The sequence below is a fragment of the Dama dama genome, chromosome 5, assembly GCF_033118175.1.
Source record: "Dama dama isolate Ldn47 chromosome 5, ASM3311817v1, whole genome shotgun sequence".
Classification (NCBI taxonomy): domain Eukaryota; kingdom Metazoa; phylum Chordata; class Mammalia; order Artiodactyla; family Cervidae; genus Dama; species Dama dama.
This window is the reverse complement of record NC_083685.1, coordinates 97,951,271-97,973,486: the sequence shown is the minus strand read 5'-3', so window position 1 is coordinate 97,973,486 and position 22,216 is coordinate 97,951,271. Positions and strand designations below refer to the sequence as shown.

General features: G+C 40.7%; 1 protein-coding gene across 5 annotated transcripts in view; it reads right to left on the bottom strand.

Moving 5' to 3' along the window:
• NDEL1 (nudE neurodevelopment protein 1 like 1) overlaps positions 1–22,216 on the bottom strand; it is a 45,670-nt gene that overhangs the window by 15,408 nt on the left and 8,046 nt on the right. The window contains exons 1-6 of one of the 5 annotated variants that reach the window (XM_061143451.1): positions 15,304–15,474; positions 8,664–8,761; positions 7,387–7,540; positions 6,325–6,473; positions 4,290–4,426; positions 984–1,157 (exon numbers count right to left, since the gene is read on the bottom strand). In XM_061143451.1, coding sequence (XP_060999434.1) covers positions 984–1,157; positions 4,290–4,426; positions 6,325–6,473; positions 7,387–7,540; positions 8,664–8,749 — 700 coding nt within the window. In that variant the 5' untranslated portion in view covers positions 8,750–8,761; positions 15,304–15,474. Of the gene's footprint in view, positions 1–983; positions 1,158–4,289; positions 4,427–6,324; positions 6,474–7,386; positions 7,541–8,663; positions 8,762–14,703; positions 14,878–15,303; positions 15,475–22,216 lie in introns of those variants that run through there. The other 4 variants (XM_061143456.1, XM_061143454.1, XM_061143453.1 and 1 more) reach the window with 4 other exon arrangements.

Below are 22,216 nucleotides of genomic sequence, written 5' to 3'. Positions count from 1 at the left end.
TTTAAGGGCTTCTGAGCACTTGAAGTAAGGCCAACACAATTAGAAACTCAGTTTAAAATTTTAAATAGTCACATTTGAGTGGCTATGGGTAGCACAAATATGGAGATATGGAGGGCTAACTGTACTACCTGAAATTACTTCATATCACTCTGAAAGATAAAATCCTGTATTTAAAAAAAGAGTAAGAAGAAAGTACAGGGGAGTGGAAGTAGCTGAAATATGATCTGCAAGCTGCAAAAACTAAATAAATCTCAGTAAGAGTTTCAGGGTTCCATTCTTAACATTCTATCTAGTGACTACTTAAACGTTTTTCTGCTTATCTGGATTTTAAAAAACACCTTGACTGATGGCAAAAGGAATATTTTTTATGCACTATTCACCTATGAATATGGCAGCTACTGAGGCATGTCACAGAACGGGCATGTCCATCCAAGCTAACTTAGATGAGCCTGAATGGTAACTCAATGAGTCTCTGTACTTTCCATGTATAAAGACTTCTAGTCTCCCATGATATGTTCAGTGGCAGGGGCCAGAAATAAAACTGCATTTAAATATGATCCCAAAATTTGTAACAAAGTGGCATGGACACAAAAAAGTACACACAACAGAAAAAAATTCAGTGTTAATAATACTTGACTTTAAGCACTAAGATTGCAGATGAATTTTCTTTTTCTCTTGTTTATATTTTTATATTTTTCTACATGAACATGTGTTACTGCTATAATCAAATTTCCTTGAGATCTTCAACTTTTTAAAATTTCAATTTATTAAGCTGTTCTTGTCTTAAATGTAGCTCTCACTTCACTGTTTCCTACATATGAGTAAGTGGTCTAGGGAAATAATTCCTGCTGTTTCACACAGAGCTAAACTAAACCAACCTTTAAACTAAAAAGACTGCTGAAACCTTAGCAACCCCTGCTTCATCAGCAAAGCCTCTTAGTTGATAATCAGCCATAGGTTCAGAAAGAAAAGACATTACAAACCTTTTGGTGAAGGAAAACTGTTCTCTGTTCCTTTGCCAACAGGGGTAGCTGGCAAAGAAAGGGATGCTTGGACGGCAGAATCCATCTTTTCGCAATCCAGAGTTGGAGAACTGGGAGCTGACTTTCTAGTTACTTCCTGTTGTCTTTCCCGAACAGCTAGTTCTTGCCTTAAATCTGTAAAATGTTGCAAAGGTAGCAATATTCACTAGAGGGAGCAAATACAGCAAGGAAAGTTACATCTGAGATGCCATAAAGACATTTTTCCTAAATTACTTCTCAAAAATGATTTTCATATTTAATAATTTTTACTTCCAAGGAAATAAAAATGACAACCCTACTGTCTAAATGGTCATTTAGAATTTAAAAATGCGATAAATGTAACAATTATTCTGTCTTTATGCAAAAATAAGGCAGAGTCCAAAGCAGAACTCACAGTGAACAGATACGACACAAATACAAATATTCTTAATCAACTTATTTGTATTTATTTCGAAATGATGATGTAGTTTGGGGATTATTACAAGATCAATGAAGAACAATTTTGTCATTTTTAATGGGTTGACATTCTTTTACTCATTTTCCTATGAAATATTTTATTTTAGAAAGGAAGTAGTCAAAATAGTTGCAACTGCTTTCTGGTTTTCAAATATTGAATTTTTAACCCAAAATTAATGTTCTCTTTTTCTGTAATGCAACTGACCAATAGCAAGAATACTTGGTAACTGTATGATTCCATGTATATAATGCATCTAAAATGTAGCAGCTCTCCCTTATCTGAGGAGGGTGTGCCAAGATCCCCAGTGGATGATTCATTGAACGAAACAGCGAAAAACATCACCCTGTTACTCAGAATGGTGCACAATTTAAAAGTTATGTATTGCTTATTTCTGGAATTTTCCACTTAATATTTGCAGACTGCAGTTGACCATGGGTTACTGAAACCGTGGAAAGCAAAACCACAGATAAGGGGGCACTGCTGTAGTTGCACGTAACAACAGAAAGTAGAACTGCAGTTGTCAGGGCTGGGGAAGGGAGAAATGGGGATTTGTTGTCCAATAGGCAAAGAGTTTCAATACTACAAGATGAAAAAGTTCTAGAGATCTACAAAACAATGTGAATATAGGTAACATTACTAACTTGTACCCTTAAAAATCATTAAGATGATAAATTTTATGTTACTTTTAACCACAATTGTAAATTTTAGAATAGGATAAAGTTAATATTTTATACATTATATAAATTATGAGTTCTTCAAATGAATAAAGCCTCCCCAAAAAAAGGAAGCCATGAAGAAAATTTTTTTTGAATGCACAGTTTGCAGGATCTTAGTACCCTGACCTGGGATCAAACCTAGGCCCCTAGCAGTGAGACCTGAGTCCTAACCACTGGTCTGCCAGGGAATTCCTGAAAAACCAATTTTTAAAAGACCCAATAAAAACAGACAAAAAGTTTTCACAAGTACCAACCAAAAAACTACAAATTAAAAGCAAGGTGATATTAGACAAGAAGTTTGAGATGGGCATGTACACACTGCTATATTTAAAAAGGATAATCAAAAATAACCTATTGTAGAGTACATGGAACTTTGCTCAGTGTTATGTGGCAGCCTGGATGGGAGGTAGGAGAACAAATATATGTATTATATGGCTGAGTCCCTTTGCTGTTCATGTGAAACTATCACATTGTTATTTAGCTAAACTTCAGTACAAAATAAAAAGTTTAAAATAATAAATGAAATTTTTAAAACTTAAAAAAAAAAAAACAACGTGATATTGGGAATTCCCTGGTGGTCCAGTTGTTAGGACTCCTCACTTTCACCATCAAGGGCTGGGGTTCAATCCCTGTTGGGGAACTAAGACCACACAACCAAAACATTTTTTAAATTTAAAAATAAATAAAAACAATATAAAATTTTCAAACAGGTTTTTAAATAATTTTAAAATTTATTTTTATTATTCACAATACTAATAAACAGTGTGAGGAGGACTGAGAGGACCCTCAATCACTACCAAAGTGTAAAGGTACCAATTTACCTAAAAAGTAATTTAGCAGCATCTGTTACAACCATTAAAGACACTTATATTCTTTGCTATGTCTAAGAATCTAGTCTAAGAAAATCAAAGATACCCCCAAATATTATGTACAAGGACCCTATTTACAGCACTATGTATAGCAAAAATGTAAATTCCAATAACAAAGGACCCATTAAGGAGTTAAAAAAAAAAAAGGATAGAAAAAATATATAAAACATGGTTCAATTATATAAAGAAAAAAAACAAACAGGTATGCTTATGTATAGTTATAAAAAGACTGGAAAGACACCAAACTCCTGGTGAATTCTCTCAAGATAAAGAGATAAAGAGTGACTTTAAAAGACCCTTTAAAGAAAAGAAACTTTAAAAGTTTCTTCTTTACAATGCTCTGCACTCTAACATACATAAAAGAAAAAAAGAGGGAGGGAAGAAAATTTTAAAAGTATATATTCACTATATGTATTATACACATATATACTGCAATATACACTGAAGAATTGATGCTTTTTAACTGTGGTGTTAGAGAAGACTCTTGAGAGTCCCTTGGACAGCAAGGAGATCCAACCAGTCCATCCTACAGGAAATCAGTCCTGAGTATTCATTGTAAGGTTAGCTCCAATACTTTGTCCACCTGATGCAAAGAACTGACTCACTGGAAAAGACCCTGATACTGGGAAAGATTGAAGGCAGGAGAAGAAGGGGACGACAGAGGATGAGATGGTTGGATGGCATCACCGACTCAATGGACATGAGTTTGAGTAAGCTATGGGAGTTGGTGATGGACAGGGAAGCCTGGAGTGCGGAAGTCCATGGCGTCACGAGGAGGTGGACATGACTGAGCTGAACTGAACTGATACTGCAATATGCACACATATATAATGCTATTATGCACCTAATACAAAATTTTTTTTTCCACAAAATTATTTAGGTACAAGAAAAAGGAAAAACTCCAAATAAAACCAAGCAGTATCTGCACAGTGATGATGATTAAGACTTTGGGAAACAGACCAGGTCTGAATCCCAACTGACAAGCTAAAAGACCTTGGACAAAACCCAAACTTGCTATGCCTCAGTCTTCTAACCTATAAAATGGGTATAATACCACCTACCTCCTAGAGTTGATGATATAGCTATTAACAGACTAAAAGTACTTGGCATAGTGTCTGACCAAAGCATGTAAATAAACTGCTTTAAAAAGTTGATCCTGAAGCAAGCTTAGCACTCTGGCTTAGGGACAGTAAGTAATAAACATTTTTTAAGTTATAAATTTTACCTCTTGCTTCATCCTTTAACCTCTGTACAGAGACCAACAAAGATTCCTTTTCATCAAGTTCACTTTCTAAAAACGCATTTCGTTCAATGGCTTGATTTAGCCTTTGTTCAAAGTCTTCCAGTGAAACTATTGTTGCCCTAAAAAAAAAATTAAAGTCCATGAATTAAACAAATAATGTGCAACTAGCTACTACAAAAGGAAACTGTCAGTTTATCTCGTGCTATTTCCTGACCTAGAAAGCCTGGCCCAGCTGAAAGAAAATGATCTCACCCCTTCTGACCTCTGGGTCATTTACTGTCTCTATTATCATTTGGCCATTCAATATATTCTTTTCTTTTATATTCCTATCTAAATTCCTTCAAGTCTCTTAAAGGCAAGCTACTTATTATACAAGTTATATCTCCCCACTGGATTTTAAACATGTTTCAAGGAAGTTTACACATTTTCAGGAAGAAAACTGTTCAGTGGTTTCAGAGTATGTAAGAATATGTAAAAATGTACTAAGAATTTGTTTAAAACACAGTCCCAGGTCCCACTCTACCTACTTTCTTCCTATCAACCCTTTTTGACTTCCTGCATTTCTCATTTATTCAGCAAACACTGACAGGTACCTACTACGTGCCCTCTATCCACTATGTGCTATCTGCTACAGAATTAAAATTTCCTAACCTCAAGTTAGAACTCTCAATGCCATGTCCAATTTTCTGTCAACTGTCTCTCAGCTCCACTTGCTCTCCTCCAATCTTCTGCCCCAGACTTAATTCTTCACCCATTCCTGGTGGCTCAGACAGTAAAGAATTTGCCTGTAATGCAGGAGACCCAGATTCGATCCCTGGGTTGGGAAGATCCCCAGAAAAGGGAATGACTACCCACTCCAGTATTCTTGCCTGGAGAATTCCATGGACAGAGGAGCCTGGTGGGCTATAGTCCATGGGATTGCAGAGTCGGACACAACTGAGCTACTAACAAGCCAAAACATCATCTGGGTTACTCCAAAATGGTCTTCACATCTTTTCTTCCCTACTTCTAATTTCTCAGTAATATCTTTCAAATCGCAATCTGGTAACACTTCTTTGTTTAAAAAAAACTCTTAAGAGTGCCTCTTTGCTTACAGAATGACTTTCAAACATAGCCAAGCACAGGGTTCTCTGCAACCTGGCCCCAAACACCTTCCAGTCTTATCTTGTTCAGCCACACTGTCTTTATGCACTTTAGTTAAAGTAAAATATTAACACCTCATGCCCTTTTTCTGCCTGACTTCGAATCTCTCTCTTCATCAGTTAACATCTACTCCTCGCAGACCCAGCTTCCCCAGTGACCAAAGGGTAGTTGAGCAGCTTGTATGTTCTTTGTATTAATACCAGGGCTATCACATGGACTGTCCATATCTATCATGCCCAAGGGCAGTGGCAAGCTTATCTTTGTATCCTCAACGCTAGCATCATGCCAAGCATTTCAGAGTTACTCAAATATTAAGGAAAGAAATCTCAGACAATGATTGTAAAGTAATACAAATTACATTTGGGATGGTTAAGAAACAATGATAGATATATGAAATCTTGGCAAAGTAATGGCAAGCTCCTATAGGCTGTTCAGCAAAATCGTAATAAAAGCATTATTTCAAGAAAATTCATTGGTAAGTATTAAAACAGAAAAGAAGTGAAAACTTTAGGACAGATCAGTTAGGAAACAACTGCAAGATTCAGATATACAACATGAGGACCTTCAAAAAGTGTCGTAGTGTTGAGAACACAGGGAAGACGGAGGAATGAATGAGACCTTTTAAAGAAAAACCAACAGGACCCACAATGGTACATGAAAGAAGGAAAAATGGAAAGAAAAACCTGGAAGGGCATTATCTAGGGAGATAAGGATTTTTGGTAAGTTTCAATGTGATGACTTAACAGATGACTTGAAATACCAAAAGGAGTTGTTCTGGTACTAAGATTTAGGTAACTGGTTGTATCTAAAATAACTTTTTAATCACAGATTGCCAATTTCGGTTATTCTAACAATATGCACCTCATTCACTTACCTTTTTGCTCGCTCCAGGTCATCATTAGCCTGTTCCAGCTCTCTTACATACTTATGTAATTGCTCCTTAATGGCCCGAGTCTGACTTAAATCATCTTCTAATACTGAGACCTGCTTGTAGCTCTGTGCATATTGATGTTCTAGCTTCTCCTGAAGGTGTGGGTATAGAAGGAAAGAATGTGCCATTAGCATATAGTTTTCTTTAATAAAGGATGTAACCCAAACAAGAGGCAGGTTGGGAAGGATCCAAAAAATTCACCCACAGTCTGATAGTACTCTTTTCTCCTTTTTACAATGTTAAAATGACACATTCATTTCCAGTGCTTTAATTCATATTAGTCAATCACTTCTCTTAAAGAAATTTAATAATGGTCTCTCTGAAAAGAGGTAAAGTAGTAAAATTGTGGCCTTAAAAACCTCTGGGTTCTCAGGCTGAATGCAGCCCAGGGTAAACATAAAGCAGTTGAGTGACAGGGTTCAAATTTCTTACACCTTGCCTGCCCAATCTCACCTTCTCTAAACCTACCCTCTGCCGAGACACAGGAACACCCCAAACATTTGGCTTAGGCATGTGATGAACAACAGCAAGAGAGATTAACCTTTCTACTCCTGAAAATTCCTTGTTAGAAGGGAATTTTTAAAAATTAAACTCCAAAACTAAAGTGACCATAAACCATAATGAAATAAATGTATGTGTCCTACAAAGATAATTTTAAAGTACTACAGAATGAGGCACGCTATCATAGCAAATAATCAGGCAGCCTTTTTTTTCTAGGCAGCTTTTGAAAATTATAGAACTACAACATAATATTATAGAGCTAGGAACATTATAGCTAAAAAAATTGACAGCTACAGGGTTTTGAAGTGAACTTTTGAACTCTAAAACGTCTTTGCCTTGGTTCCATGAAAACAGTTTATGTCAAAAATTCATTTTAGGCCTTTTTACATTTTTATGTTGCCTGCTGCTCTTAAGCTCTACCTGTAAGAATGTACAGGTAGAACTAATGTAAGAACTTTAACAAAACCCAGCCAAAGAGACACCAGCTTATACTGCCACAATTACCTTCAATGCTTCTACTTCGTACTTCAGTCTTTGGTTATCAGCTTGCAAGTCTCTATTTCTTTGTTCAGCCTGTACTAATTGTGCCTCCAACTCTGCCTCTAATTCTCTGCTTCCTTCCTGGAATTCAACTAGCTCATCCCGAGCTTCCTGGAAGCTAATCAGAAACAAAGTGGGAAAGATCAGTTATAGTAGAAACTGTAAGGATCATCCTGAAGATGATTATATACCAATCCAAAAATTTTCACCTGAGTTTTATGCTACCATAAAATATACTAAACAGTAAAGGCAATCTATTTTGCATCTCTTACTCTATATATTCAGGGTTCAATGAAAGTAAGCTAAAAGCGGCAAAAGGATTCACGTTTTATACACTCACCCCTTTCTTATTTAACATATTGACAAAGAAGTACATATCACTATCCACAAATCAGTTTTAACATTTAGATGTGTTTTTTCCAATATAATTGGTTTCCTCTGTAATTCTATTTAATTTTATGCATTAAAAATGTTATTCTGAGGAGGGTTCCGTAGATTTTCCCAGCCTATGAAGGTATCTATGGCACAAAAAAAAAAAGGACTATGAACTCTTGCCATAGACACACCTTCCATATAACTAGCATGATACAATAACTGGCTTCAGCAACAACAATGAAATAGCAATAAAAGGTTTAGTAAGTCTTAGTAAATTGCTAACCAAAATAGGAAGATGTATATATATTTTAAAAAGATTTTATTTTAAAAAGAAATTTAAGTTTTCTACTTAAAAGGTTACCTAGAAGTTCTCTCAAGTAACTGAAATAATTGAGATTTTCTAAAATACCCCATATACCCCGAAGCTCTTGTCCCACCCTCAAAGCTTTATTGGCTCCAGACACTGATAACGCCTGCCCAAAGAGAGTCTGCCCTATGGAGTCCCAGAGAGCTTATTAGAATCTCCAAAAGACCAAAATGAGGAGGCACAATCAGTGCACACCCAGCAAGCCAAAGACAGCCAAGAGCAGAAATAGGCTTTCTAAAAGGAAGTAAGCTACCAGAAGAAATCATAAATGACACTGTTTTCTTACTATTTTAATAATTCAAGTAATGTAAGGTTTTATGGCACTTTATCTTCCATAAATACAAGCAATGTTATTTTGTTATGACTATTTCTAGAATCTCAATCCTATACTGGAAACTCTAAATTTAGCTTTGTTAAAACAAACAAAAAAAAGCGCAAAAAGTTAGAGATTATGTATTCCAAAGCCCTCTTCTATTTCTAGGATGCTTTCTGGCATTACCTTTGTTTATACTTCAAGGAAAGTTCCTTCCAATAAGCAGTTTCCTCCTTCAAACTTGAAAAATCTGGTATATCTTCACCATCCATGATCAAGAAAGCCTGAGAAATGTTAAAAAGGAAAAGAAATTAAGATAGAACATAGGAATCTTAGTAAAAGGATAAAACCTGGGACAACACTCAATCTGTAGCATTTTGGAGGGAGCCAAACATGAAAGACTCTGAGGGGTTAACACTCTACTACAATAAACTCAGGCACATAAATCACTTGGCTGCCCCACTTGCAGGGACCACCACCATCATGGACAGGCTCAGGAGAGGAGATGAACAAGGTCATAGAAGCCAGGGGAAGCACTTTTGGTGGCAGCACTAGGTTTTGGGGTTGGCCCCACAGACCCACCTGCAGCTGGTTTACAGTTAACTGATCTTCTGGGAATCAGGTGACAGAAAACAAGCTTATTACCAGAGCTGCTATTACCTGCATGTCCTTCTCTGTAGTATTGATACAACTGCTTCAAAACACCTGCTTGAAACATTTTATGCCAGGTGACTTTGCCAGGAGATCAAGCACATTCCCAATAATTTAAATCATTACATTTCTAAAAGTTAAGTCCCAAGCTTCCTCCATTAAAGTCCACTAATCCTCAAATTCAATGCTGTTTCATCTCGGTTCTTCTTCCAACGCATTCAGAGTGGGTGAAAAAGTATCTCTTTAGTCATTAACCTTGCATTTGGACTGACTATCTAAAGTTCCCAATTGATTGTCAAGCCCAACAGAATACCAAAGATGCTGGGCTTGTCCCAGATTCATGCCGAAGTGTTTCAGCCTTACTTCCTCTACTTTATATTCTAGCAATACTGTTCAAAACTGCCCTAATGCACCATTCTGCTTCGGTCTGGATATTTTCCCTACCTGGAATGGCTCTCCTTCCTTGTGCCTTTGGAAAGCTCCTATTTATCCTTTAAAACCCAGCTGTCATCTTTTCCAGAAAGCATTTCCTGTCCTCACGGATAGAGCACCAAAATCTCCCACCATCTTGGCTACCTCTATGCATAAGATTGCATGAATACACTTAACACATAGTAATATATTTCCTTACATCTCTCTGTCCCCTGTTAGGTTGTGTATTAGTCTTACTGATTTCAACCCCAGCACACTGCCTGTACTATAGCTGATACTCAATAATATTATTAAACCAAAATTGATTCAACCTAATCCAAACTGGGTAGTGAGAATTCAAGGCCAGCTTTAAAAGTAAACTAATAAAACTTGGGAGTTGTAGAGAATGTAGAATTCACCTAGCACAACCCACTACTCATGAATGTTTAGAAAAGACACAGACAAGAGCACATATACAACTTCAACTTGAGGAGGTATACAAAAGAGAATGGCTTTTAGTTGAATAGAATTAAAATGTAACTATATACATTCAGTGTAATGCCTCTGCAGCCTACTGCAATTTTTTCAAACTGGTTTTAGTTAAGTCTTTCCTGACCACATTGTCCATTACTACTTTTGGCATGTTGGTCAATCTTCCAATTAACTTAAATAAAAGACCCTGATGCTGGGAAACATTGAGGGCAGGAGAAAGGGGCAACAGACAATGAGATGGTTGGATGGCATCACCGATTCAATGGACATGAGTTCGAGCAAACTCCGGGAGACGTGAAAGACAGGGAAGCCTGGCGTGCTGCAGTCCGTGGGGTCGCAAAGAGTTTCTGAGAGGGCAGGACCTGTGTTTTACTTATAAATCCCTTCTGCATCACCAGAAACATGAAACACGGTAGAAATTCGGTATCTGAATCTGACTTACAAGCTTTTTAAATTATTCCCTCTTTACTCCCAAAGTACTGCTTTCCTTTATTAATATTGAAATTTCTATTTCAGAAATGTAAGGGTAGTTTATTTCTACCTCATAACACACCACCAAGTATTTTACCAGGATTATAAAACCTACCATTCTGAGCTAGACAAAATTATCAGTCTGAGGCATGCCAAGCCACATTCACAGCCACTTATAAAGCTCAATACAAGCTCCACCTCACAGAACAGGGAGCTGATGAAGCTTACTGGGGAAAGCCTTAGAGATACCCTGCATACTAGCTATCTAAAATAATCATTGTCTAGCCCTTCTTTCTTTCTTTAAAAATCTTTGTTTGGGTCTTAATTGCAGCCTGCAGGATCTTCAATCTTAGTTGCAGCATGTGAGATCCAGTTCCCAACCCAGGGATCGAAACTTCTGGACCCCCTGCATTAGGAGTGCAGAGTACTAGCCTCTGGACCAACAAGGAAGTCCCTCAGCCCTAAATTCTTAAATATATACGGACAACCAAGACCCACCCAACAAATGAGAAAAGCCAATAGCATAAGAAAATCCAAGGACCTACGGAACCTAGAGGAAACAGATAATTCAGGAAAGAACTACTTTTTTCTCATACAACACCTCAGGAGGGTTAGAGGAGTGTTGACACAGCTACTAAAGAAGAGAGAAAACGAAGAACTGGATGGCACAGGGTGCAGGAAACAGTGGCTCCAACCCAGGACTGCAAAGAAACCACCCAAGATGAAGCCTAGTCCATTGCACCCAGACAGTCACTCAGCCCAGATGTCTTCTTAGCTTTATGTTCACTTGATAGCCATCTCAGTCCCTTAAATATTTTTGTTGTCATGATTTGGACTTTCTCTGGGTTACATATATGCCTTTCTGAAGGTGAGGAACTGCTGCTACTTCAGCATATCATTTTATTCACGGGTAGGATACTTTAAAGTTTCCAGCACTCCCTCTGTTAGTATGCAGCATTTGATTCTGGTGACCATGTGGAAGTGTCCTTATCAAAGTCCCTAAGGATTACTAGATGCCTTCCTTGGCATCTAACATTTGAGTGTGTCAGTTGCTCAGTCGTGTCTTGACTCTTTTCGACCCATGAATTGAAGCCCACCAGGCTCCTCCATCCATTGGATTTTCCAGGCAAGAATACTGGAGTGGGTTGCCATGCCCTTCTCCAAGGGATCTTCCCGACCCAGGGATCGAACTCGGATTTCCTGCATTGCAGGCAGACTCTTTACCATTTGACCCAACAGGGAAGCCCATCTAGTATTTACTTGAATGTATCTGAGCCAACCCTTCTACAAATACGGTCAGAGTTGTTTTTATCTACAAATGTTATCATTCACATGCCCAGTTTCAGACTTTTCTGTATGAGCTTTTTGTTGTTGACCCATTTATACAGTATCAGAAGACCTATGGCAGTTACTATTCTGAAGACTGTTAAGAAAGGTTCCCTGAGGAATCTCACTGTTTACACCTGTGGGTATATACTATAAGGTATCCATTTGTCCCTGGTTTTTTGGTTCTCAAATAGGGCCATATTAATACAACCAATTTTTCCATCAGTGTCCCCTGGCAACTCAGGTTTTAAATAGCCTTTCCTGTAAAATTTCTTTAGCATTTAGTTCTACTTCTCATATCCTCCTTGTCTAACTACTTAGCTCAAAGTCAAATGACTCTAGCAAAATTATTTTAATATGTTCTTATTCCACACAGGCTTCTGTTTTTTGGGGTTTTTTTTTTTTTTTTTCCTTTGGCTGAATCTTATGTGAACTGAATGTTGACTACATTTTTTCTGATTAACAGGCTACTTTTAGAACTCGCTTATTGGTCCCTCAAACAATCTACGCCAGAAGCCTTTTACTAAAGGACCAGCTTTTCCAGAACAAGCCAATTAAAAACACTTAGAAGGGTAACAGGTGGTAGGAGCAGCTCAGTCTGGACTCAACTGGACTTGCAGTTAGGAGACCAGACTCTGGAGCCAAACTGCCCAGATTTCAATCACAGTCCTCTACTCACGACCTTGAGCAAGTTACTTAACCACTCAGTGACCCATTCCCTCACCTGTAAAAAGGGGATAATAATTAAAATAGGGTTGTAAAGAAGACTGAGTTAATATGTGCAAGTACTCAGTACAAGAGTCTGGTACACAGTAAACACAGCATAAATTTCATTATTCTTAAAAACTGGTCATTCAGTTGCAGGCCTGTGAAGTATAACATAACCACAATGCTTCAAAATTTAAAATCAATGATCCCTTGTAAAGTAATTAGCCTCCAACTAATAAAAATAAATGGGAAAAAAAAGAGATTAAAAAAAAAGGTAGTGTGGTATGAGCAGATAGTATAAATGATAAATAATAAAAATAATTTTTATTTTAAATAAAAAAATAAAATAAAAGATTCCTTAAAATTAATCACCTCCGGAAGTTCTGTGCATATTTCAGTTACACCACCATTACTGAAAACATCTCTAAAATTTCTTTTGGAACAGCCATGAAGAGCCAGATTAAAAAATAAACAGAAAACCCTTCCTTTGTGGTCACATCTCATTTCTACTGCTTCCTAATTGGTATTACCCAGCTTTATCACTCTAATTTTATTCATCAGACTTATCCTTTCCAAAAATTGGGTTTTTCACAAATAAAAATTTGCCACCACTGCAGACATTCAAAAGACTTTCTCAGGGGCTATAAAGACAATCTGTTCATTCTGCTTCAAGTTAGAGCAGGAAGATGTGTTCATTGTGTTATTTGAAACTATGTAACTAGAGATATTAGGCCACAGAAAATTAGCCAATACAGAAAACTACACTGCTAGAAAAAAATACTTTAATGATACATTTGTAATCTCCTGAAGCTGAAATGAAGGTAGATAACTACATACTCTTCCCCACTACCCAAATGTTCTCTCAATATCCTGTCTCACAGGGATGGAGTGTGAATCCCAAAATGATGACAACTTTTACATGGAACGTTATCACACTGTGTGTGACCTTCAGATACCTAGCAACTGTACATAAAACTGCCTGTCTTAAATGCTATATTTACAAAGAAACTATCTTTGCACAATGCTAAGAAAATCCATTTTATATGATATCACCTCCTTGTTAATAGTTATAGAATCAACTAGTGAGACTGTTATTCTGGAACTTACCATAGATAATCAATACTTTTTTACCAAAATTCTTCTACTCCCAGAGGTGACAATTACAGAATTTTAAACTCTGAAGTCAATCATAAATACGGTCCTCCTTTTGGTCCTGACTATCAAACTTCTTTTTCTACCTCATGAAGTGCTCAGAAACTTATGTCAGAAATAATTTTAAGCTTCAGTGACCAAATTTATCCCAGCATGACTTAAGATGCAAATAAAAATAAGCTTTGGAGATGTCATGAAAGCAAGCTCTTAAGTTTTTACTGAGGTTTCTACTTATTTTAAGTGTTCCTTATCCAATTTCGATTTAATTTAAAAAGCCAAAACAAAACTAAAAAACAAATGCTTCCTAAGATTTCTATCTGGGCCAGATCAACTTGCAACTAGGACTAGCCAAAGGTTTTGTTGTTGTTGTTCCTTCTGATCTTTTCAACTTTAATAAAGATTCAGAAGAGGTATCTTAGTTCCCCTTGATTCTCTTCAACACATGACCTAATGCTGCATTTTGCTTCACCAACTTCATGATTTAGCAAAGCCAGTGCCCTATTTCATAAACCGATTAAAAGCAACACAACTCATTGGACAAAATAATTAGCCAGCAACCACGAACAAGTTCCAGCATAGAATTTCTCTTATAACTAAGTAGCAGTTCTTATCCTAGGTGAGTCTGCTCAAAAATATTTGAATAAATCTACTAGCTTCTGGTATATTTTTAGCAAGCCAGATTTTCTACTTTGCTTTCTGACAAAGGTAGAAAAATCCCACTAAAAGAAACCAGAACTCCAAGCCAGGAATCGTAAATCCTGAACCACGTGAAGCCTCTCACGGGTTGGGAGAGTCCACAGTAGAAATCACTTAAGCCCCCACCCCACCTGTCCTCAATTTCCCCATCTGTCAAATGGCGATATGAGAACCAGGCACAACCACTAACTAGGTGACGAGGTTAAAAGAGGAAAGAGCAAGAGTGTTCTGTGAAGGCGCTACAGAAACGAAATGAAATTATCAGCACTGAAAGAATCCTCAATTCCTCAGCAAAACTTAAGATTACTTTGTTGCTTACCAACCGGGGTGGGGGGGTGAGAAGCGAGCACAAGCAGTCCGAATCCGTTTGGTGACACTTTTCTGAACTCCAGAGGAGTGTCCGCAGTTAAAGGCGGACAGTCATGGGAATGCCACCGGAGCCCAAGGTGGGCAGCTTCCGCCCTCGCCCCGCGCGGGGGAGAGGCGAGGAGAGTTCAAAATCCAACCCAGCTCCGAACCACCTTCCCAGCTGAAGGGATGGGGGAGGGGGGCGGGCTGGGCTCACCGCTGCCACCTTCAACAGAGCCGCTCCTTGCGCCACCAGCGCCCGGGCCCACTGTGCCACGTCCCGGCCTCCGTCCCCGCCATCCTTCACCCCTCCCCCGGACGCGGGCACATCCTCCCGAGATCGCCCGGCTCGCTTCCTTCCAGGCGCCCCCGGTGGGCCACACCTCGGACCAGGGCGTGGAAGGGGCAGTTAGAGCGGTTGGAACAGTTACCCCCGGACTGGCCGCCCCAGAACCCGGGCCTGGCCCGGCCTCGGACACAGCCTCCGGGCTGGCAGGCTCCCCGGGGACAGGCCTAGGCGTCGCCGGCTCGGCCCGGCGCCCTCCGGAGCGCCCTCGCACCGCAGACTCACCTCCAATGTGTCAAAAGCGCATGTTCGCCCCCGCTCGACCAACGTCTCCGCTCTACTGGCCAGGCCAGGCCCGCCCAGCCGTTCAGCTCCGCTCCCCTCCGCAGCCTTGAGCTCCACTCCGCGTACCTCCGCGCCCGGCTCCTCCCCGACACGTCAGGGGCTGCCTGGGTGTCCGAGGCCATTCTGTGACGCACGGGGGCGGGGTTCTGAGCATGCGCGCAAGCGTGGAGGCGGCCTGGGCGGGGCTGTCGGGAGAATGGCGTCACAGGGGGCCGGGCCAGGCCCGACGCGCTGATGTCAAGCAGGCGGCGGCCTTCTGCGCAGGTGAGTTTGCGACCTGCGCAGTTCGGGAAAGTGGCATCACCGTGGGTGAGAACCTGACTCCCCGTCTTCAGCCACCAACCGAGTCCTGCAAGTGACTGTTTCAGTGTTCCCATATATAATAAGATTTCACCTCCGAGTCACCTCCACCACCCGGTAGAATACCAGGCATCCTAGACCCCATCACTCTGACAAAGACCTGTGTTGTTTTTACAGCAATCCCGCTAGCTGAAATTTTATACTACTTCTTGTCTTCCTCCAGGAAAACGTAAGTTCCATGAGAATCGGAACCTCATTCCTTTTGTCTCCCAGAAGATAGCTTGGTGCCAGGCACAACGTGGGCGTTCAGATATTTGTTGACTGGATTCGTTGAGGGCACCAAGGAAATACACGTATTTCCACTTGTATATTTTATATACCTAAGCGTATATTTCTGTAAATGTGTGTGTGTGTGTGTGTGTGTGTGTGTGTGTGTGTGTGTTCATTCCCTTAGGACCTCCAACTAATGGAGTCCATTTCATTTATATATATTCCCCCCAGGAGACTTGGAAGAGAGGAGAAAGGAACCAGCTCAGAAGGAGAATGATGGATATCTGCTTAGGGAGGGGAAACTTGAATAGAGGCTGTTTTTAAAAACAATTTTTGGAACTTTTTGCTGTGTAATGTACAACATAATTCTCCGTGATGTCAGCGCTGTTGGGATTAGGTATATGAGGTTTTTGTACACAGTGATAGGTAAGACAGATTTCAAGGTGAGAACAAGGTGAGCCTGAGAGGTTCAGTTTTATTTTTGTGGGCATGGACATAAACAGGAACAGTGCGAGACAGATTCTAAGAGGTATCCAAGTCAGTGAAAATCAAAGAAATAATTAATGGGGTTGTGGGAAAGCTGACACCTTGAACTAGATTCTGAAAAGCTCATGATAATAATAAGACTAGTTCGCTTTTGTTGTACCATTTGTATGTACTGGCAATTGTGCTAAATACTTGGCTTGCATAGTTTAATTCTTAACAATGACTCCATGATATAGGTACCGTTATTATTTTCAGTTTACCAAGAGGAAATAGAGATTCAGTAAGATGAAATTGCCCAAGGTCACTCAGCTAGATAAAAAGAGGACTCAAGGTTCAAACCCACCTAGTCTGGATTGTCTAACTCTAGAAACCAGATTGTTAACCACCACTGTACTGCCACTAAAGAAGGGGGGTTATTGGGACTTCCTGGGTTCACTGGGTAAGACCCTGCCCTTCCACTGGAGGGGCGTGGGTTCAGTCCCTGCTCAGAGAACTAAGATCCCACATGCCATGTGGCACAGCCAAAAAAAAAAAAAAAGAGGGCTATTAATAACTACCATTTATTGGGCTAGAGAACTGTGCTGAAAGCTTTACATACATCTCCTCACAAGCAGCCTGTGAGAATGAAATTATTACATCCATTTTATATGTGGGAAAACTGAGACTGAGGGGAGCTGAGGTTTAAACCCAAACAGGTCTCGGTCCACGCCCAGTGACCTGGGACATTTTAGAAGCCTATGATCTCATCCTCCAGAGCACAGCCCCAGCCAGGAAAGCAGAGCCCCAGAGGTGAGTAAGCAGGGAGGCCTTCCTGCAGATCTGGTGCCAAGACAGACCAGTCCCACCCCAAGAGGAAAAAATAAAGGCTGCAACTCTGGTCCCTGGCTGAAGTCCTGGGAAACACACTGAGTCACCTAATGGCAGGCCAGGCCCTGCAGAAAGTGTTGGCATCATCTTCCAAGGCCACTGCCCCTCCCACCCAGCCCGGACCCAGATGGTAAATTTCCCCTTCCAAGATAAGGAATAATAACCAGTCTATGTCTGATTCAAAAATGCCCACTTCAGGGCTTCCCTGGTGATCCAGTGGTTAAGAATCCACCTGCCAATGCAGGAGGCACAGGTCTGATCCCTGTGCTACATGCTGCAGGGCAACTTCTGAAGCCCTCATGCCCTAGAGGTGGTGCTCCACAAGAGAAGCCAAGGCAATAAGACCATGCACTGCAACTAGAGAGTAGTCCCTGCTAGCTGCAGCTAGAGAAAGCCCATGTGTAGCAATGAAAACCCAGCATAGCCAAAAATGCCCACTTCTGTGCACCCCTGTGTTCCTGACAGCACTTGACAATAGTCAAGACATGGAAACAACCCAAATGTCTATCAGTAGATGAATGGATAAAGAAGGTGTGGTATATATATATCTAGATATCTAGATATGTAGAGATAGATATCTAGATATCATCTAGATATGTAGAGATAGATATCTAGATATCATCTAGATATATAGAGGGATATCTATATATAGATTTATGCAGGCACACATACAATGGAGTATTACTCAGCCATAAAAAAGAATGAAATAATGCCATTTGCAGCAACATGGACAGACCTAGAGATTATCATACTAAATGAAGAAAGAGACATATCATATCATTTATATCTGGAATTTGAAATATGACACAAATGAATTTATCTGCAAAACAGAAACAAACTCACAGATGTACAGAATAGACTTGTGGTTGTCAAGGGGGAGGAAAGGTGGGGGCAGGAGTTTGGGATTAGCAGATGCAAACTGCATATATATAGAACAGATAAACAACAAGGTCCTATTGTATAACACAGAAAACTATACCCAATATCCTGTGATAAGCCATAATGGTTTCATAAAGACTATGAAACAGAATGTATGTATTATATATATATATATATATATATATATATATATAAATAACTGAATCACTTTTCTGTACTTCAGAAATTAATACAACATTGTAAATCAACTATACTTCAATAGAATATTTTTTTAGGGACCTCCCTAGTCATCCAGTGGATAAGACTCTCTGTTCGCAATGCAGGGGACCTGGGTTTGATCCCTGGTCAGGGAACTAGATCCCACATGTCACAACTGAGTTTGAATACCGCAAAAGACCTGATGCAGCCAAATAAATAAATATTTTTTTAAATAACTTTTTTGAATTCCCACTTCTGGTGGGTCCCTAACCCTTGACCCAGCCAGCCATCAACAGTTCAGCCTAGGGTATCCCTGTGCCAAAGGGAAAAGAAAATTCCATTTGTTACTTTTATTGCATCTTCGGTAGCATCTTGAGCAAACGGAGCTCACCAATTATCCAAAGCAACTCAGGCTCCCAGTCAGTGCTTCCATCAGAATTTGGCTGTTAAGTCAACAGAAAGGTAGAACATGGGTACGCTGAGAATTTGCTATGAGGGGTTTAGGTTCCAAACCTCCTTGCCGTTCTTTCCCTTCCGTGGTGTGTCTGAAAATGCAGCCTGCTTCTGCCCCTAGCTGGGGCAGGGCAGGGGGAAGGTAGGGTCCCGCCTCTGAGGGCCTTGAAAAGGGCTCTTGCAGGTGTGAAAAATGAGGACAATTTAGATTGAGCCAGCAAAAGGCCTTCCTGCCAAGGTGCTGCCCCGTTACTGGTAGCTGGAAGGAAAGCTACCCTTGTCCTTATCCAGGGGGACGAACTGATGTTGCCAGAGTCTCTTTCCCCTGTTGATGGAACCTGAGATCCTGCTGTGCCCATGAATTTCTTGGGGCTGTCCCATTTCTTCCCCAGAAGCCTACCTGAATAGCAGATTCCTCCCGTTCCAGAACTGTCTGTAGCCTCCTGGGCTTCCTGGCTTCAGAGCCTACACTCCTCTGAGCTCTGGTCTTCACTGTCAGCCCCGTCCCCAACTCCAGCCCCTTCATGGTCCCTACCCACACCCCAGAGTGACAGCCGCCTCCACGGAACAGCCTAGCACAACACTGATAATTGCTAATTGGGTTAACACCTGGCAACGCCAAGGGCTGTTAACATCACACCTACATAAACAGTGTGACTGTCCCCAGACAGAAGCAGTATCTGCTCACAGACCTTTGCACAGATAAGGTGGCACCTGTTTTGCCTACTCCCAAACCATTCTAATGGAATGACGGGGCTAGGAAGAAAAATGGAGTTTCTCACCAGCAACCTGAGCTGATTGTCATCAGGCAATTTCAGCCAAATTCCCGTGACCAGTAAACCAATGAGTCAAAGTTACCAGGAATAAAAGACATTAATTCAACCATTAAATGAATATAATTGAGTGTCTGGCACTGTTCTAGGCCCCAGAGATACAGCAGGCAACAAAACAAGCTTAAGGAAGAGAAAGAATGGAAACCAAAAGTTAAAAAACATTAGCATGTCAGGCAGTGATGAGTACTGAGGAAGAAAAAAGGAGTCAGAGCTTTTCAATATTTTATATTTAGGATGGCATTTAAGACAGCACCTGGCATGTGGTAGGCTCTTAGCATTTGTTGAAGAATAAAAAACTTGCAGTGAATAAGTTATTTTCATTGCTCTCTTCTGCTTTCTCCGTTTTTTTTTTTCTTTCATCAGAGCACTTTTATCATTTAGAACTCTCAACTTTAAAAACTCCTCTAATAAAAAATGAGCAATTAGGAATTCCCTGGTGGTCCAGTGGTTAAGACTCCACTCTTCCTCTGCTGTGGGCACAAGTTTGATCCCTGGTCGGAGAACTAAGATCCCACAAGCCATGTGGTGCAGCCAAAAATAAAAGTCCTTCCGCTCTGACTCCCTAGTTAGCCCAATCTGATGTTATTCTCTTCTGTAAACATGTATGTGTTGATTCCACAGGTGTAAAGCTTCCACCCTGCAATTTATCTTTTTTTTTAAGGAAACTTTTTTTTTTGTTTTTGCCTGCACTGGGTCTTCATTACTGCACGTGGGCTCTTCTCTAGTTGCGGTGAGCAGGGGTTATTACTCTTCGTTGTGGTGCACAGGCTTCTCATTGCAGAGCATAGGCGCTAGAGCTCAAGGGCTCAGGAGTTGTGGCGCACGGGCTTAGCTGCTCCCCAGCATGTGGAATCTTCCTGGACTAGGGATCGAACCTGTGTCCCCTGCATTGACAGGTAGATTCTTTCCCACTGTGCCACCAGGGAACCCCCCCCCCCATAATATTTTCGATGTCATATCTTCTGCACATCCTTTAACTGACAGCATAATACTATCTGGGGCTTTGGTAGAACCACCTGGGATGTCAACCATAACTAATCTGGAATGTAAGGATTGCTTCTCCAGGGATCGCTTGTCTGGTGACCATTGTTTAATGATAGGGGAATGATACCTTGACCATTTATCATTACAACCTATTATGGTAAACTGACAGCCCATGGGATCTCAGAGGAAATTTCACATTAGTTTTGATCTATTTCTGTATAACAAAAACACAGGCCTTGATGTCCAGTTTGGGGGTTTGTCTTGTTTTTTAAAAGATTTTTTTTTATATGGACCATCTTTAAAGTCTTTGTTGAATGTGTTACAATATTGCTTCTGTTTTACTTTTTTATTTTTTGGCCTCCGGCCTCAAGGCATATGGAATCTTCCCTCCCCAGCCAGGGATCAAACCTACATGCCCTGCATTGGAAAGTGCAGGCTTAACCACTGGACTTCCAGGGAAATCCCTCCTCTTTGAAAATTACAACAAGGGGGTTTGGGGGCCTTTACATGAAATAATATTTTCTCCTCAAAATTAGAAGAAAAGGCTTTACTCAGGATAGTCCTGACCACAGAGGCCAATTTTGATCCATAAATGCTTAAATGCAGAAATCAAACATCCCACGTTTGCTATTAATCACAGTAGAAGTGTCTCTTCTATGAAAAGCAAGTGAACATCCCTTTGGAGGGGTGCAAACCAGGCAGAAGAGGAGACGTTAATTAAAGTGCTGGGGGCAGGATAAGCGGGGAGCAAGGAAACCCTTTCTTCAAGCACCTTGCTGTTTCAACAACTTTCCAAAGTCTTATGTTGACAAATGGTTATTAAAACCCTGATAAAAAGATACTAGAGAAAGCAGTGTGAAAGAGGCCCCAGACACAAGGAGGAGGTGATCAAAGGGTGGCAAGATCCACCCTCCACCCCTAGCTGAAGGTGCAGCCCCACCCCTTCTCAGGCTCCCCACCCTGTGTGAGAAGCCAGCCCCGCCCCACCTGCGACTCGTCCCTCCCAGCACCTCAGGAATTCAGGTGTTTGTTCTTTTCTGCCAAATCAGCCCCATCACAGGTGACTCTGCTTCCCTTCTCTGAGCCTCAGTTTCTTCATCTGTAAAATGTGATGGTTGGACCAGATGACAATGTTGATAGTTCCCGTGAGTCAGAACCCACCCTGTCTTCCAGGTGCCAAGCACCCTCCTGGGGGCGTTCAGACCCTCTCTCTCCTTGGCCAGTTTGCCCAATGTGATGGTAGGGTCAGCCCGGTCCTAGATGGATGGGGCCCAGTGACCAAGGACATTCTCGTTTCTGCCAACATCCCTTTGCTGTGCCCAGGGAATTGCTGAACCTGCAGAATAAACCGCCTTCCAGTGCATCTGATGTCTGCTGTATTTGTTTCCTGAAGCTGCTGTAACAAATTACCACAAGCTTAGTGCTTAAAACAACCCACATTGATTCTTTTACGGTCCTGGAGGTCAGAGGTCCAAAGTGAGACTTTCGGGGCTAACATCAAGGTGTTGGCAGGACTGTTCCCTTCTAGAGGATCCAGGGAGAATCAGTTCCTTGCCATTTCCAGCTTCTAGAAGCCACAGCAT